This window comes from Salvelinus sp. IW2-2015, linkage group LG2, assembly GCF_002910315.2.
Source record: "Salvelinus sp. IW2-2015 linkage group LG2, ASM291031v2, whole genome shotgun sequence".
NCBI classification, from domain to species: Eukaryota; Metazoa; Chordata; class Actinopteri; order Salmoniformes; family Salmonidae; genus Salvelinus; species Salvelinus sp. IW2-2015.
In genome coordinates this window covers 3,936,029-3,952,124 of record NC_036839.1, presented here as the reverse complement: position 1 = coordinate 3,952,124, position 16,096 = coordinate 3,936,029, and the positions used below count along the sequence as shown (strand labels likewise).

The 16,096-nt window shown below is 39.9% G+C and overlaps 1 protein-coding gene across 1 annotated transcript in view; it reads right to left on the bottom strand.

The window, feature by feature from the left end:
• Positions 1-16,096, bottom strand: part of dnah7 (dynein, axonemal, heavy chain 7) — a 184,405-nt gene that overhangs the window by 123,434 nt on the left and 44,875 nt on the right. Inside the window, 1 exon segment of the mRNA XM_024000724.2 lies at positions 2,452-2,645. Coding sequence (XP_023856492.1) covers positions 2,452-2,645 — 194 coding nt within the window.

Genomic DNA, 16,096 nt, shown 5'->3' with positions numbered 1-16,096 from the left:
CACAATAGGGCTGGGCGATATGGCCAAAATGTCATATKATGGTATTTTTCTAATTTATGACGGTATTTGGTGGTATTTTATGTTTTTGATTAATAAAAGTTCTACATTTTCTTTATGAGTAGTGCGTGACCCTAGGGTGGCAACACATATATTCAAAWTTATTTAAATGGCTCTTTCACCATTCGGATTGTTTTATACTGTTCAATTCAACTTCAACCTAAAATAATTTCCTGCATTTCCACCAATTTCTGCATTTCTTGCACTCATTTGAGATAATTTCCACACTGCCACGATATGGGCAAAAATACTAGGCCTTATTTTTAACCAAATGTTGCAATTGTGATTTAGATCAAAACACTTGGGTGAACTTTTGGAATCATGGAAATAGAATGTTTATTATAATTATATAGTTAGAATATAAATAATAGTGGGCACTTTGAATACAGTGTTGTTGGACATGACAACGAATTAAAATGCCATGGACGAGTTGTGACAGGTTAGGAACCAAAGTGATATTCCGTGTTTCCTAGGGGACTCTATAATCTTTAGCTACATTAAAACTTTATTCATATAGCCAACATATTCATGCTTCGCCTGTTCCTCTTTGATTTAGAAGATACTGTTGCACAAACAACATGCTGATTTAGGCCTCAGTACTTTTAGCCAGCTAACTAGCGATTAGCATTAGGGGCTAACACGAGTTAGCTTAACTTGCAAATAAAATACAAACTAGCTGTTTGCAGATGTAAGAAACATAAACTAACATTGTAATTATAGAACGCTTGTGGATTTATATTAAGATCAAAGTGGAAACAACATCGTTTTCATCAACATTGTTGCATGTGCTGCATTGACCTTGCAGACTGAACGAAAGTGTCTCGTGGTCAAGCAACAACAAATGCGCTCCTTGGGTGACTGGGGGTGGGACTAGGTATGTGTGTAAAGCAGCATGGAGAGAGAGAGAGAGCGGAGAAGGATGACTCAAATAGCGGAGTAAACTATAAAATGGACGTTACACACGGCGTATCACATTTAACAAACCAAACAATCAAATACCGTTATAGAAGGTAAAGTAAAAACCCAAACCGGTATGTGCATCAATACCAGTATATAGTAAAATACAGTATACCGCCCAGCCCTAGTTCACAACGTTGACATCAGCAAACCGCTTGCCCACACGACGCCAAACAACCCATCTGCCCGGTCCAGTTGAAACCGGGATTAATCCGTGAAGAGCACACTTCTCCAGCGTGCCAGTGGCTGTCAGATGTGAGCATTTGCCCACTGAAGTCGGTTACGTGGAAAAAATCTTAGGTTGTGCAAACCCACAGTTTCATCAGCTATCTGGGTGGCTGGTCTCAGACTTTCCCACAGGTGAAGCCGGATGTGGAGGTCCTGGGCTGGCATGGTTACACATGGTCTGCGGTTGTGAGGCCAGTTGGACATACTGCCAAATTCTCTAAAACGATGTTGGAGGCGGCTTATGGTGGTGAAATTAACATTACATTTTCTGGCAACAGCTCTGGTGGACATTCARGCAGTCAGCATGCCAATTGCACTTTCCCTCAAACATCTGTGGCATTGTGTTGTGTGACAAAGTTGCACACTTTAAAGTAGCCTTTAATTTTCCCCGGCACAAGGTGCACCTGTTTAATGATCATGTTGTTTAATCAGCTTRTTGATATGCCACACATGTCAGGTGAGGAGTATGTTGTCAAAGAGGAAATGCTCACTAACAGGGATGTAAACAAATGTGTGCACAAAATTAGAAAGCAATAAGCTTTTTATACATATGGAAAATTTCTGGGATCTTTAATTTTAGCTCACAAAACATGGGACCAACGGTTTACATGTTGCGTTTATATTTTTGTTCAGTGTATCTCAGTTCTTCCTAACAAGTGGTTAGTGTGTCCCTGAAGTCTTATAGCAAAGGCTTGAGCTGTGATTTTTCAAGAGCAATCAATTTCATTTCAGCAGTGTCACAATCAAGCTAGTGATTGCCTGCCTCAGTTGAGTTGCACTCTAGGACCTTGGGCAAGAAACACTTTATCCACAAAAATAGCCCACTTTTAAGACTTAAAGGGATAGATTTACAAAGAGTTTACATTGCTGCAAAGCTTGGGCACCTCTTATACTCGYGAGGGAATACAAATCATACTGTTACCTTCCATTTACCCACCTATCAATGCTACAATACAACGCATAATTTACACTGTGACGCACTAGTGAAATAGGGTTAATCCCACAGGGATAGGACTGTAACAGTCATTTTAGCATTTGCTTTACCCTGCCTGGAGCGCCAGATGGACAGATTTTTCCATTTTAAGGCTATACCATTGGTGCCATTGTGCTAGGCAAGTTCATTCAAGCCCAATTAAGTATTWAGAATGATTTCAAATAGTATTTGAACCCAGGTCTGAACAGGTATAAGGTTAARGCCAGTGCTCTTACCTTGTGGGGTCTTTGGTTTCAGAGAGGATCTCCAGCAGCTCGTCGTTGGACAGGAAGAAGAATCGTGGAAAGTAGAGGCGCTTCTTCTCCAGGTATTCATTGAGGCCCTTCAGGATCAACTCCAGGAACTCGTTTGACTTCTTCAGCTTCTCAAGCATTTGGTCGATGGCCACTACGGCCAGCACGTGCTTGTCCTGTCAGGGATAGAGGGAAATMGATTATTTCCAATAATCTGGGCCTGACCTGTATTAAAAGGAGCAATCTTGCAGTTGCAACATAAATTTTTGGACTTAAATTAGTAATAACTAGAAAAGGACATTTACTTAAGTAAATGTGGTGTGCTTGCTAGTCTTGAAGTATTTATGGTTGTGAAATAGTAGTAGTGATGGCAGTAGTATTAATGGTAGTAATACGGTTTTCATTGGCTATGTGTTAGTTATAGTGACCCATTTTGGCTGTGGTTTGCAGGGTTGGAAATTAACACCCGCCACCGTCCAAATGTGGGTAGATTTTGGCATTGGTGGGTAAGAATATCTATTTCACCAGTCACGTGTGCGGGTGGTCACACAGAACATTTGGGAACAGGCCACAAGTAGAAGTTGGTCGAATTGACAAGAAAGGCTACTAAAGTGTGACTTTTTCATCGTGTTTCTTGGCCAGACCTTGTTTTCTTCACACACTAGGTTGTTTGCTCCAACTGTCTGCTGCTAGGAAGACATCGCCGTCTGAGTTTATTTTCATCACAGACAAGCAAGCTAGCTGAACATTTTTATCTCACCTAATGATTGTGCTTGATTGAGCATGGATCACTCCTAAAAACTTATATTCATGAACTATTGGTAATTTCTTATCATTAAAACACTCAAATACTTTCATTGTTCTCCTATATCAGTGGTCACCAACCGGTCGATCGCAATCTAATGATAAAGCTTTGCGTTGCTATTTATTTTATGTTTTTCCCGGTGTTGGCAGTAGGTGAACTTTATTCAGCAGCCCTAGTGCCGGGAAGGCAAAGTGTTCCTATTTTTAACCATTTCATGTGTCTGAAGGTTGAACTCCGCCTACCCGGCAGGCGCATAGGGCAAGTCAGGTTCACTAATAGGCCTACCGCTGGCCAATCGGATAGCTCAGATCACTGTGTCTCCAGTTTCCTCGAACCATAGACTGCAAAAATAAACCTCAAACGCACAGCAACGTTGATACTATGAGATCAGTGGCGATCGGTGCCATTTAAGATAAGGGAGGATGATCATTTATTTTTATGAGCATGGCCTTATTTCTATTACAGCTCAATGCTAACACTGATAGGTTTAGGCTACTACATGATACTCATAATTTCCCTATACCCATCATGAGGTTGCTACAAATTAGCCTATGAATGAAAGTTTACAACGTAGGTGCACAGGTCAAAATAAATTTGAGTAATCAAGGTGTAATCACATTGACACATTTAATACCGCCTTACACAATCTTGCCTGCATCTAGCTGATCTAGGGTGTAATCATTAGTCCAACAGTTGCAAATTAACATTTTTGTTCCGTTTAAGAAATGTTTTTCTACAGAATCGGTGGAATGAATTCACCCCTGATCACACAAAAACACAGTTCACTTTCATAGCAGCCAGATCGTTGTATAATTCCTTCTCACATCTATGCGCTCTCCTCCTCTCACCATTTCCCTTCACTTGTACACTTCAGTGCACAACACATCAGCTGTCTGTGACCAGTTCGAAAAAAACTTTCCAAGCCATACCTTCATATTATAAACATTAATCGCTACACACAGCCATATCACCGCTTCAATCATGCAGTACAGTGTACAGATAGCAAGCAGTTAAGCAGTTACACCGGCTGGCCCTGGTGGCAATAAATTAATAAAACCAAAAGCTTACCTTGACTTGGAAGAGTTACAGTGTTGGATAGCAATAGCCAGCTAYGTAACATAGCATCCTTGTTTGAGCCGGGTGTTTGAGTAGGCTAAACTAGCTAGCTGCATTCACTAGCTAAGTAAGTGAAAATGAAAATTGAAAAAAAATTATGAAATCTCTGTCTCGCCATTTTGAGCCTGTAATCGAACCCACAAATGCTGATTCTCCAGATACTCAACTAGTCTAAAGAAGGCCAGTTTTATTGCTTCTTTAATCAGCACTACAGTTTTTAGCTGTGCTAACATGATTGCAAAATGGTTTTCGAATGATCAATTATCCTTTTAAAATGATAAACTTAGATTAGCTAACACAGCGTGCCATTGGAACACAGGAGTGATGGTTGCTGAAAATGGGCCTCTGTACGCCTATGTAGATAATCCATAAAAAAATCTGCCGTTTCTACACTGTATTTTTGATCAATTTGATGTTATTTTAAGGGAGAAAAAAATGCTTTTCTTTAAAAAACAAGGACATTTCTAAGTGAACCCAAACTTTTGAACGGTAGTGTAAATAATTTCAATATGGTCTGAGAAGAACAACATTGGCAGGGCAATTCAATTATAGCCAATATGCAGTGATAATGTATTAGGTATTAGGCAACATCATTGCTAAAGAACTGTCTATAATTGGTTAATGTTGCATAGGCTTACGTTTGTTAAGTCATATTTAAAAAAGAATCTGAGTCATAGATCTTGACTTGCATTTTGAAAAAGTGAGCTTGACTCAGAAAAGGCTGGTGACCACTGTCCAGGATTTATTTGTGTTCTTCTACATTGCTACTTAGGAGCACATAATTTAGTCCTTGTAAAAAAGGAACTGTAATAATGAATATGCCATATAACTCTGTCTTTTATGGCAGGGCACTTTGTTGATTATTGATGTTCAGTTGTAGAACTGTTTATCTGTTTTTACTATTTTATCTAAACGTGTAAAAAAAAATACTCAAATTTTGTCAAATCCAATTACAATCTTGTCTTATCGATGCAACTCCTCAACGGGAGAGGCAAAGGGAGAGGCAAAGGTCGAGTTATACGTCCCCCGAAACATGACCCGCCAAATGACCCGCCAAACATGACCCGCTCCTTAACACCCGCCCACTTTAACCCGGGAAGCCAGCCGCACCAATGTGTCAGAGGAAACACCGTTCAACTGACTACCGTCGTCAACCTGCAGGTGCTTGGCCCGCCACAAGGAGTCGCTAGAGCGTGATGAGCCAACTAAAGCCCCTCGGCCAAATCCTCCCCTAACCTGGACGATGCTAGGCCAATTGTGCGCCAGACACGGCCTGTTATAACACAGCCTGGGATCGAACCCGGGTCTGTAGTGACACCTCAAGCAATGCAGTGCCTTAGACCGCTGCGCCAGGTCACAAAAATGAAATGAAATTAAGCAATATACCCCATTACTTCTTAATAGTAATATATTTCCTGTTTTAGAAAAACAGAATGCACACCTGTTTTTTGTTTTTGGTGTAATTATGGCAAAATAATATATTTTGGCTGGTAGAAAATCTGAGTGGCTGGTAGATTTTTTGTATACAACTGTCAGTGGCTGGACCAAAAAGTAAATTGATGGTGGTTTGTAGGTGTGGAGTTATTATAGTGAATTATAGTGGCCTAGTATATTAGGCTAGAGTGATCACTATATCATCAAAAGCCATATCATGTGCATTTAAGTTCTCAAAATCCTTTAGTTTAAGCATTCTGAAAGTTTTGTGCCAGTGGATTTCAGTTTAGAATGTTGAAGCCTGCATTCCACCATTGAAATGAATGTGGAAACAACCAGCTTTATAGTTTATAAAGTATGAATGGTAGCAAAAAGCTTTGTTGAAACCATCTAAGTTGAGTCAGTCTGCACATGTCAACATTTGGGTGGTGTTTTTAGCTGAAACAGATCTAGAGTAGTGTGTATCCAAATGTTGCCTTTGAAGTCTATGGAGTTAAAGTTGCAAAAGTATATATAGTATCAAGAGGCTTTTGACAAGATTTTAGTCAGTCTTCGCATTTCAATGTTGGTTTCATGTTTGTAMCATAAATGGTTCAAGAGCAGTGGTGAATCCAAAAATGTACCATGAAGCATATGGAGCTTTTATACACATTTAAATGGTTATAGTTCAAAAAGTATAAATGGTTTCAAAAAGCTGTATACAAGCAAACTACTCGAGACCAGTCTGCACGTTTCATAGTTTGAATGGTGTTTCTATCTTAAATGGTTGCAAACTAGTAGCAACCAGAATTTTTCCCATTCAAGTCTATCYCCGAAATGCATTGGGATTCATGCAAATATGGTTGTAGTGTGAATAGTACAAGTAGTATCAACAATGTGTTTTCAAGCAACAGCACCAGAGACAGTCTGCACGTGTTAAAGTTGTTTTGGTGTTGGTATCTTTAACTGTTCAAGAGCAGTTGCGAATCCAAATGGGATTGAGGCGGTAGGTAGACTAGCGGTGTAACGACCTGGGTGTCGGGGGGTGCGAAGTCAGACGCAGGAACAGCAGAGCTACAATACGTTGAGTCTTTAATGCCCAACTGGCAAACAAAATGTCCAACACGGACGTACTGGGTGTCATACACAACGGTCCAACGACACGAGAAACAAACCCAGTCCACAATAACAATATACACTCCCGAAATCCAAAAGCTACAATATAACAATCCCGCACAAAGAAGCGTACGGGCTGGCTGACTAATAAAGCCACACTAATTAACAATTAACTGAACACAGGTGATACAAATAAACACATAAGGAGGGGGAGGAAAAAGAGTCAGTGGCAGCTAGTAGGCCGGTGACGCCGAGCGCCACCCGAACGGGAAGGAGAGCCTGCCTCGGTTGAAGTCGTGACAAGCGGCTAGAGCGTTTGAAACTGGTTCGAATACTCGAGCCGACAAGGTGAAAAATCTGTTGATGTGCCCTTGACTGAGGCACCTAACCCTAATTTGCTCCAGAGGCGCTGTACTACAATGGCCGACTCTGTCAAACAACACATTTCACTGCACTTATCCGGTGTATGTGACTTTAAAAAATGTTTTATGCCCATTTAAAACATTGTTCAGAAAGTATAGATGGTATCAWAAAGCTGTATACAAGCAACCTATTCCAGACCGGTCAGCAGTTTTAAAGTTTATAGTTTACACCATTGAAAATAAGTAGCGACCTGAATTCTTCCCATTTAAGTATATGGCCATTGAAATTCATTGGGATCTCTTGCAAATATGGTTATGTGAATAGTAGTACCCCTTTCCACTCCCAGATACGGGTTGAAAATTGCATATTTTGTCATTGATAACCACCTAAATTGGAACGTAGTGGATGTACAGTAACATGCTACTGTATACATGACGTCAGAGCTCCGGTTCTCCGCTTCACAGCTCTGTATGGGCATTGACTGACAGCCGTTATAAACGTGAGCACCGCGCATGACAAGAAGACGACCCATCCCTCCCATACTTGGGATACTTTTGTTCATTTTTTGTTGTCCGAGTGAGGGAAATGTTGTAAATCGAGAGGATATCATACATGCTTTGATATCACACAAACAAACCATCCACCGGAGTTCGAATGTGCACCTCACATTTCCATATTTGKAAAAAACTCATGTAATTTACAGTCTCAACGTTTATGATCGCTTTGTTTCACCCACAGTTACAAGGGTGACATGTGTTATACCCTGGGTTGTCKTGAACAGAATGAGCCCGTTTGTTGTATTGCGATGAAAATTTGCCGTGGTACACGCGCATGAATGCACCTGTGACTCCATTCTACGTGCACCKAAATTACAATTTGTCTGAAGTGACTTTTGAAAGCCTAACACTGTACGACTGTATTTATTACTTAGCTAGTCATGTTGGCAATAGAATAAGCTTTCAAATGATGCCCACCTGACCCAGATTGTGATTTATAATTGAACATTTTAGGATAGCGTAAAACAACAACAACAGTAATTGTGTGATGGTGGGGATGTTCCAAACAAAAAAACTACAAGTGTGCTTGCTTCAGTTCCTCAATGGCAAAGCTATGAGAGGTCAAAGTATCACCTTATAGTTAAACTCTTTCATTAAGTCATGAAAGTGCATTGAAATGACTTAGTAACTGTGCACAGGTGGAGACGTGTGTGGCCACTTAGAGACACCAGTTGGATCTCTCACTCAAACCCTTGTAATTGTTTTGCCTTATCTTGTACCTACTCCAAAATGTTCTTATTATGTTACTGAATGTGTCCAGAGCATTTTCAGATGTTGTTGTCCATATAAGCACATTTCCATGAGTGTGAGGGTATCCATGAGGGTAGCACTATTTATTTGTATTTATTTTAAGCACAAACACTAAATAACCTCAAAACATGGTTAAAACTATAATTTTGATGAGATGGATGGTCAGTTCTTGCATCCATAGCTATGTCTATACATTTGAGAGCGGTTACATTTCTCCTGCCCCATCCCTTTTTACTTAAACAGGGGCGGTGATACTGCTTTGTCATTGTTTCAACTGCTGATTGCCGCTTTAAGAGTAGGAGTGCTGATATAGGATCAGTTTTGCCTTTTAGATCATAATAAGGATTATATGGACAGGGGGGACCTGATCTTAGATCAGCACTTCTAGTAAGACTCTTTTTGAATACAGGCACTGATGTGTGTGACAATTTGAGTTACCCAGCTACATGGTTTCTTATGTCAGAATATGGCCCTGACTGTGATAGAGCAGTGATTCTTATTCTATTTGCCACACTTCTACGGTATCATATTCACTTAGAGATTAATCATTACTTATGATATGCTTGTAAAATGTAAACTTTAGTGCAAATCTAGCATTGACATGCACAAAAGTCACAGTGTGTCTTAAGTTGTTATTCTGCAATTTGTCTCCATCTATATTTATAGCATCGATGTTCTGAGTTTACTCCAATATCCTCATTCAAGCCTCCAGCCAAACATAAAACTAGGATTTTTTTTTTTAAGTCTTGAGGCCCACAGTACAATTCAGGTCTGATCTGATCTCAGCTTTCAACTAATTTAACATGTTGGCTCTAGACATCCCTGGAAGGCCTAAAGTCTATCTAATCTTCCAAGGTTAGATGGGGAATGCATGATCACGGCTCCGAGGGATACTACCGTGCTGATATAATACGAAGAGCACAGACAGAGATAATGCAGAGAAACATAACTCATAACTAAACTTGGAGTTATAAAGTATCTTCTTAACGACAGGGGGAAAGTTTTAAATGTATCCATTTTACTGATAAGAGAGAGACTAAACCATTTTGTTGTTGCCGTGATCAACTGGTGTGCTTTTCCTTTTTGAGGCAAATGTTAATAAAAGTTCGAAACAAACACGTAACACCAAAATGGATATCTATCTCTGTGCGTACTAAATTACAACTAAACCACATACTGTAGACCAACTACCTTCAGTCTTCCCTTCTTTATAAAATGAGAGAGCAAAGTTAATACAGTCCTATTGGAACTTGAATTCGACATTATTCACATTATCGGCTGAAGGCTTTAGAGATTACTCTAGTCTAGCCTTTTTGTAAGGTGTACAGCACAGAGCAATTCCCACAGATATACTATTAATTGAGTTCTAAATGTAAATCTATGGCAATTCCTATCCATGTGAATAGAAAAAAAATAGACATGGAACAATGTGCGACACTAGATCAAATACAACACGTACTCTTTACTCTTCTCAGGGTTGCACTGGAAAAGTCTAAGTTCTTGAAGTAAAGAGGGGAGTTATATTGGAGGATGGGGGGGATTTAAAAACATGCTTTTATTATTTTATCCTCTCTTTCTGCCCTCCCACAAAGTATAGAACCCACACAGCATCTAGTAAGAGATAATAATTGCCTTTCTTCTCTTACCCTGATTGCTATTGATTTATTTGAGGCAGTGGCTGGAAATTGTACTTTAATGATGTCTCTCATTCCAAAATAAACTTTTTCTGAAGACTGACTCTAAAAAGCATGTAATAAAGAAGTGGTAATAGGCACCCCATCTCACTAAGCCTTCTTTAAATCACCTTTTGTAACTGTGAAAATTAGCAATTTGATGATCCTAKTGCGAGAAAGGGGAGACTGTATTTTCTAAGATTAAATCCCTTTTTTGTTGGATTTTATGGGCGATAGTCTCCCTTCTCGAGATTACATTATTAGCGACATTCCGGCTACTGTAACCAACTCACGATAACAGGCTAAATCTAATCATCAACCTCATTTGGCAAGCAAACTGTGAAATAAAAAGCTGATTTGATGAGTTTGAATTGGGTGATTGTGCTAAGTTGTTCGCTCCTTCTTCAGGACAGATGATTTAGCCATTGTAGCATTCAGACAAATGGCAGCTCTCGCATCAGACTCAGTTTTCTTGCACATCTCTTGGTATAATACAAGATAATAAAGGGGACATTTCTATTCAGTCTGCGAACAGAAAGGCTTTGTGAGGAGTGAGACACTGAATGGGTCCTCTCCTGAGTGTAAGCGCATTTTTWAAATCTACGTTAGTTTCTCTGAAAACCCCCCTTCCCTCTGTACACATAGCAATGCACATGCCCCACCCACCAGGATTCTTCCCTTTCCAGTCTGTATTTCCCTGTTTTTGTGGGGTGGAAATTAACTTAAGCTGCCACACACAGTAATTGTCACTGGATCTATTTATGAAAAGCAACGCACGCTCCAACTGTTGCTTGTACAGAGCGCATTTTCCTATTGTTTTTACGACCCCGCAAACGTCTGATAAGACCGGGTGACATGCAAGTCCCCTTCAAAATGTCAACAATGGAACGTGGTTTTTTGGTTTGCATCTATTTCAAAGGCAACGCGTGGACAGGGATTACACGCACCAAGGTAATATTCATGGATGACATTGCCATAATGTATGTTTAATGTGTCATTGTAGTCTTTATTGGCCAAACAGATGAAATCCTTCCGCATGGGAGTTGAATTGACACGACCAAGAGTTATAGTAGAGTATAGTACAATAAGAGTGGTACTGCAGTACCTTAACTAAAAACATTGTCATGTATAACCTTGTCCCCCCCACACACACACACACACACACAGGCACACAGTACCCCACCCCTCTCCTCCACCTCCTCAATTTACACCTCCATTCCTCCATGCAGATCTCCGTTGTGCTGCTCTAATTACAAGTGTGTGGTGTCAAAGCATTTTACCTTGAGAAGGAAGGAAAGAGAAGGAGGGGGGGGGYAGGAGGGGAATTCACAGACAGACACAGACACACTCTTTCTCTCTGCTTGGCATACCTGACAGCTCAATCATGACTTATTTTAGTTCAGGACATGACCCCACCCCCGCCCCTGACTGGGAGAAATACTGACTGTGAAAAKACATAAGAAAGAAAACATGAACAATTTTCACTCCCATCTGCATCTGAGAACAAGCTGACACATTAATTGACACATTAAAGTGGAGAGTAAATAATGACTTGCGGGATGAGGCTGGTGTGAGCTTCACGGATCTGGAGCGCACCCCTGTGGTTGAAAATAAAAATAAATCACATAAAACACACACACAGACTCAATCTAATGTGGGAATTAGATTGAAAAAATATGCTTTGTGTGACCACCCGCCAATGTGGCTGTGAAGAATAGACATTTTACCAGCCAATGCCAAAATCTACAGTACCAGCATTTGGCTAGTGGCAGGAGTTAATTTCCTACCTCACTACCGTGTACATAATATTCTGGGATGATATAGGAGACAGAGGAGAATGCGATCATTGCACAAGTGTGTGTTGATTTTTTATATACAGTTTAAAGATCTCATTCATTTGAAATGTTTACAAAGTACCTCAAGCCGCTTCCAAAACTTAACAACAAAATGTCGTAGATAAGGGTTTTGATCTTGCACACATTGTAAACTATTTGTGTGTTGGTATATTCTATAGAAGGGTGTTAATATTAAGAAAAGGATACCCACCTGTTTTATAAACATTCTCCACCTCCACCTCCACAATGTTATATGCAAGAGAATTTGATACAAACAATCATGAATATGAGTGAAATTCATCATGATCGGTACAGTAGAATGTGAGATTGTAATGGGGTGGTACCTTAGAAAGATGCAGGTTGGATAGAGTAAATACCATGCAAAAACAACAAAAAGTATGCCCTGTCTATATGCAAATGAGCCAAACGTTTTTATTCTAAAACATTTATCCAAGCAACAAAACACAAAAATAGGCCATGGTTTTAAAATGTTGGCATGTGTTGTTTCAAAGAAGAAAAGTATATGAATATTGAACAGAATTCAATTAAATACATACATTCCTACCAAATTGAATTTTGTGTCAGTTTTTTGTTTGTTTATGTGCTACAGCCTAATTCAGTCAATATTTGGTGGATTTTTTTTTACATTAAGTGTTGAGTATCTTACTCCATTATGCAGCTGTTAGGCTACAATTGTCAGAACTGTATTTTTGATCTTTTATCAATATTGAAGAAGGTTGCTAGTAGGCCTACACATAACATCACACCGCATGGACCCACACATCCCACAAAAATACATTAAGACAGACTATAGGCCCTCTGTCCCTTTGCAACCTCATTTTCTTTGAGACTCCACCTGGCCCGCTCTTTCCAGACAAAATCCATAATTTCTATTTGATGGTGCAGTCAGCCGAGTTTCTGGAGGACGCTGGGCTGATATTGATGTGTCTCATTTCGGGTCTGCTGGGGACACCAATTACCCTTTCGAGAGTCTCTAGGATAGGGCTACTGGTGTACGTGTTTGTGTGTGACCGTCTGTGTGTGTGTGTGTGTGTGTGTGTGTGTGTGTGTGTGTGTGTTGTGTGTGGTGTGTGTGTGTGTGTGTGTGTGTGTGTGTGTGTGTGTGTGTGTGTGTGTGTGTGTGTGTTTTGTGTGTGTTTTGCATGGGTTGGTTCTTCTATCCATGTGGGGACCAAAAGTCTGCATGGATAGTAAAATAAGGAAAATTATCCCTCGTATGGGCATTTACCATGTCCACATGAGGATAAAGCTTAGGGGTTAGGTTTACAATTAGGGTTAGGGTTACAAATAATCATTTGATTAGCTGCTGAACAGCTAATCAAATGGCTACCTGGATAATTTGCATTGACAACCCCCACCCCCCCACCCCCTTTCTTTTACGCTGCTGCCACTCGCTGTTTATTATCTATGCATAGTCATTATACCCCTACCTACATATACAGTACCAGTCAAATGTTTGGACACACCGACACATTCCAGGGTTCTTCTTTATTTTTACTATTTTCTACTTTGTAGAATAATAGTGAAGACATCAAAACTATGAAATAACACATATGGAATCATATAGTAACCAAAAGAGTGTTAAACAAATCAAAATATATTTAATATTTGAGATTCTTCAAAGTAGCCACCCTTTGCCTTGATGACAGCTTTGCACACTATTGGTATTCTCTCAACCAGCTTCATGAGGTAGTCACCTGGAATACATTTCAATTAACAGGTGTGCCTTGTTAAACGTTAATTTGTGGAATTTCTTTCGATCTTAATGCATTTGAGCCAATCAGTTGTGTTTTGACAAGGTAGGGGTGGTATACAGAAGATAACCCTATTTGGTAAAATACCAAGTCCAAATTATGGCAAGAACAGCTCAAAAAAGCAAAGAGAAATGACAGTACATCATTACTTTAAAACACTTTAAAAGTTTCTTAAAGTGCAGTCGCAAAAACCAGCAAGCGCTACGAAACTGGCTCTCATGAAGACRGCCACAGGAAAGGAAGACCCAGAGTTACTTCTGCTGCAGAGGATAAGTTCATTAGAGTTACCAGCCTCAGAAATTGCAGCCCAAATAAATGCTTTGAAGAGTTTAAGTAACAGACATATCTCAACATCAACTGTTCAGAGGAGACTGCATGAATCAGGCCTTCGTGGTCAAATTGCTGCAAAATAACCACTACTAAAGGACACCAATAAGAAGAAGAGACTTGAAACATGACCAAGAAACACGAGCAATGGACATCTGTTGTTTGGTCTAATGAGTCCAAATTTTAGATTTTTGGTTCCAACCGCTGTGTCTTTGTGAGACGCAGAGAAGGTAAAAGGATGATCTCCACATGTGTAGTTACCACCGTGAAGCATGGGGAGGTGGTGTGGGGGTGCTTTAATGGTGACACTGTCTGTGATTTTTTTAGAATTCAAGGCATACTTAACCAGCATGGCTACCCACATCCTTCTACAGCGATACGCCATCCATCTGGTTTGCGCTTAGTGGGACCATCATTTGTTTTTCAACATGACAATGACCCAACACACCTCCAGGCTGTATAAGGGCTATTTGACCAAGAAGGAGCGTGATAGAGTGCTGCATCAGATGACCTGGCCTCCACAATCACCCGACATCAACCCAATTGAGATCGTTTGGGATGAGTTGGACTGCAGAGTGAAGGAAAAGCAGCCAACAAGTGCTCAGCATTTGTGGGAACTCCTTCAAGATAGTTGAAAAAGCATTCCAGGTGAAGCTGGTTGAGAGAATGCCACAAAAATTCGTCAGCTGGGGATTGTCAAGCAAATAACTGTCGATCTCACATTAATTGACTGTTAATTAACATAAACACATTTAGCATCTCCTGGCTTCCACACATAGCCTACAAGCCAATGATGCTGACCTTTGGAACATCTACATTTGAAAAAGTCTAATAAATGTAATATAGCCTACACCTTCACAATAAATCCCTTATTTATTTTAGACAAGTCTAAAGACTTTGAAATGAAGAAAATGTAGTCTATTTCAGAAGAACAAAATAGCATACTCTGAGTTGTCCTTATGTTAGGCCCTGATCTGGCTATGCCAAATGGCTGTGTGCTACACTAGTTCATTTAGCAGACAAGATTGGCTTATAATTCCGTGGCATTATTTTGTAGTATGAAGAATACAATTGAACAAAGCTGAATAAAATAGAAGGGATATTTTCTCTAAACGATTTGAGGGAGTGTGCACATGCGGCTATTCTGTGTTGGGCGGTTAACAAAGAAAAAGGTACTCCTATATGCTTAATTTAGAGTTTTTAATGTAACTTCAGTTGTTCTACATTGGGCTTTATGTTTTGATTGTTAATACGTTGTAAGGCAGCATGATGCAACTCTTATGATGATTTCAAAAAAGTCGCTTGAAAGGCATGAGCTCTGCTTTGTTTTTTGCGCAGGCTGTACACACTACATCAGTCACTCATTTACAAATTGACAAGCACTTGATAATGCCTAGAATTTCACGGCGGCATCCCCTTTGTGTGGGCGAGTGGCTGTTGTGCCCTTCTCCCTGAGTGCTGCGCACTCCATCAAGTGATCAGGTCTATCTCACAGGCTACAAATTAAGACAGACACATCGGAAAAGCAACTCCCCACATCCTCATCCAATTCCGAGGTGCATATTGAAGATATTGGAAGAACTGTCCACCTTTACTTTTCGTCAGCCAACAAGATGAGTAGGCCTAACGAACAACAAAAGCATTAGCCTATGTCAATCTACTATCCCCCATGGTACAAAGTTGACCTATTATTTTCTGTGCGAGAAATACTTATTCAAAACATAGTCTGGGACAGTTGTGGGATGTGATAGATCCCAAAATAATAAAACCACTAGCATTAAAAATATATATAATTACGCAATGTGGCTGACGGAACAGATCAGAATGTTTAGCTTAAGATATTTATTCACATTATAAGAGCAAGTGAATGTGAGTGTGAATGTTCCAATAGAAGAAA